The sequence below is a fragment of the Dipodomys ordii genome, unplaced genomic scaffold, assembly GCF_000151885.1.
Source record: "Dipodomys ordii isolate 6190 unplaced genomic scaffold, Dord_2.0 Scaffold1000006446, whole genome shotgun sequence".
NCBI lineage: Eukaryota > Metazoa > Chordata > Mammalia > Rodentia > Heteromyidae > Dipodomys > Dipodomys ordii.
This window is the reverse complement of record NW_012290063.1, coordinates 1-1,231: the sequence shown is the minus strand read 5'-3', so window position 1 is coordinate 1,231 and position 1,231 is coordinate 1. Positions and strand designations below refer to the sequence as shown.

Here is a 1,231-nt window from a genome sequence, read left to right as displayed (position 1 = left end):
CCGTGCCCACGGCGTCCAGGCCCGGAGGAGCTCGCTCCCGGGCCCACGGCGTCCAGGCCCGGAGGAGCTCGCTCCGGAGCCCGGGCCCACGGCGTCCACAGGCCAGGTGGGCAGAAACCAAGGAAGCTCTCCCCGTGTCCAGCGCCGCCTGGCGGGAGCAGAGCCGGCCCGGCGTCCGTGGGGCTGGCCGGCGCCTGGGCTCTGCCCGGACTCACCGGCCCGCGGCCGCTGCCGCTGCGCCGGCCACGCTGACCCCCCGGGGCAGGGGCCGCGGCTCGGATCCCGGAGCGCGGGTCACTTACCCCACATGCCACAGGCTGCTCCAGCGGGCCTGCGGGGGGCACCTGCGGGAAGGGCGGCACCTGGAGCCGGCGGTGCGGGCAGGGCTGGCCCGGCCTCCGCGCCGCGCTCCGCCCGCCCCGCACTTACCCGCCCCCCACTTACTGGCTCGAGGGGTCGCAGGGGGCCTGGTCCTCAGAACCCAGAGACACCTGCGGGGAGACACGCATGAGGAGCGCCGGAGGGCGGGGCCGTGCGGAGCCCCGCCCCACGAGCGCCCCGCCTCCCGCCCGACCCACCTGCGGCAGCGGCAGCAGCCAGAGCAGCAGCAGGAGCCCCAGGGAGGAGCACGGCGCCATCTTCCCGCGAACTGCGCCGCCGGGCGGGTCCAACCGCGTCGAGAGACCACGCCCCAGCGTAGGCCACGCCCACACGAACTGACCCACCCCGGCCACGCCCAGAAAACGTCACGCCCACAGGACTGCCCAGTCCCGGACACACCCAGAGCAATGCCACGCCCACCAGACTGTCCCCCCACGCCCACAGGCGCGCCCTGGTAGCCCCGCCCTCGCCTTCCCCGCCCCCAGGTCTGCTCTGCAGCTCTCTGGCCCTGGCTGTGGGCAGCCCGCTCTGCTCCTCTCTGGCCCTGGGGTCGGCTCAGGCCTCCCTGCAGCTCGCTGGCGCTGGCCTGCAGCCCCCCAGTTTGGGGGCACCGAGTGGTACATGGGGCCACGGAGGGACCGGTGAGGGTTACATTCAGTGAGAGTCCTGCAGGACCCGAGCTGGGGACTTCTGCTGTGGGCACTCCCGGGCCAGGCCTCTCTGGCTGAGCCTTGCTCTGGGCCCTGGATGCACTGGACACGGACCACTGGCCAAGGGCACTAGGCTCTCCTTCAGCTGTCAAAGCCTTCTCATTCTGCTGGGGCTGGCTGGCTCTTCTCCAGGGGGACCC

The 1,231-nt window shown here is 73.8% G+C and overlaps 1 protein-coding gene across 1 annotated transcript; it reads right to left on the bottom strand.

Annotated features, from left to right (window-relative positions):
* Positions 1 to 243: 243 nt before the first annotated feature.
* On the bottom strand, positions 244 to 639 carry LOC106002927 (transmembrane protein 52-like). The gene is made up of 2 exons (XM_013037675.1): positions 445 to 639; positions 244 to 344 (listed from the first exon to the last, which is right to left on the bottom strand). The coding sequence occupies exons 1-2, from the start codon at positions 636 to 638 to the stop codon at positions 299 to 301; spliced, it is 240 nt and encodes a 79-aa protein (XP_012893129.1). The 5' UTR covers position 639; the 3' UTR covers positions 244 to 298.
* Positions 640 to 1,231: the final 592 nt, after the last annotated feature.

Excerpts from the sequence above, each read along its gene's own strand:
- LOC106002927 (XM_013037675.1), bottom strand. The coding sequence starts at position 638 with ATGGCGCCGTGCTCCTCCCTGGGGCTCCTGCTGCTGCTCTGGCTGCTG. Across the intron at positions 345-444 it reads CCCTGCGACCCCTCGAGCCA|GTGCCCCCCGCAGGCCCGCT; the intron begins GTAAGTGGGGGG and ends CCCTTCCCGCAG.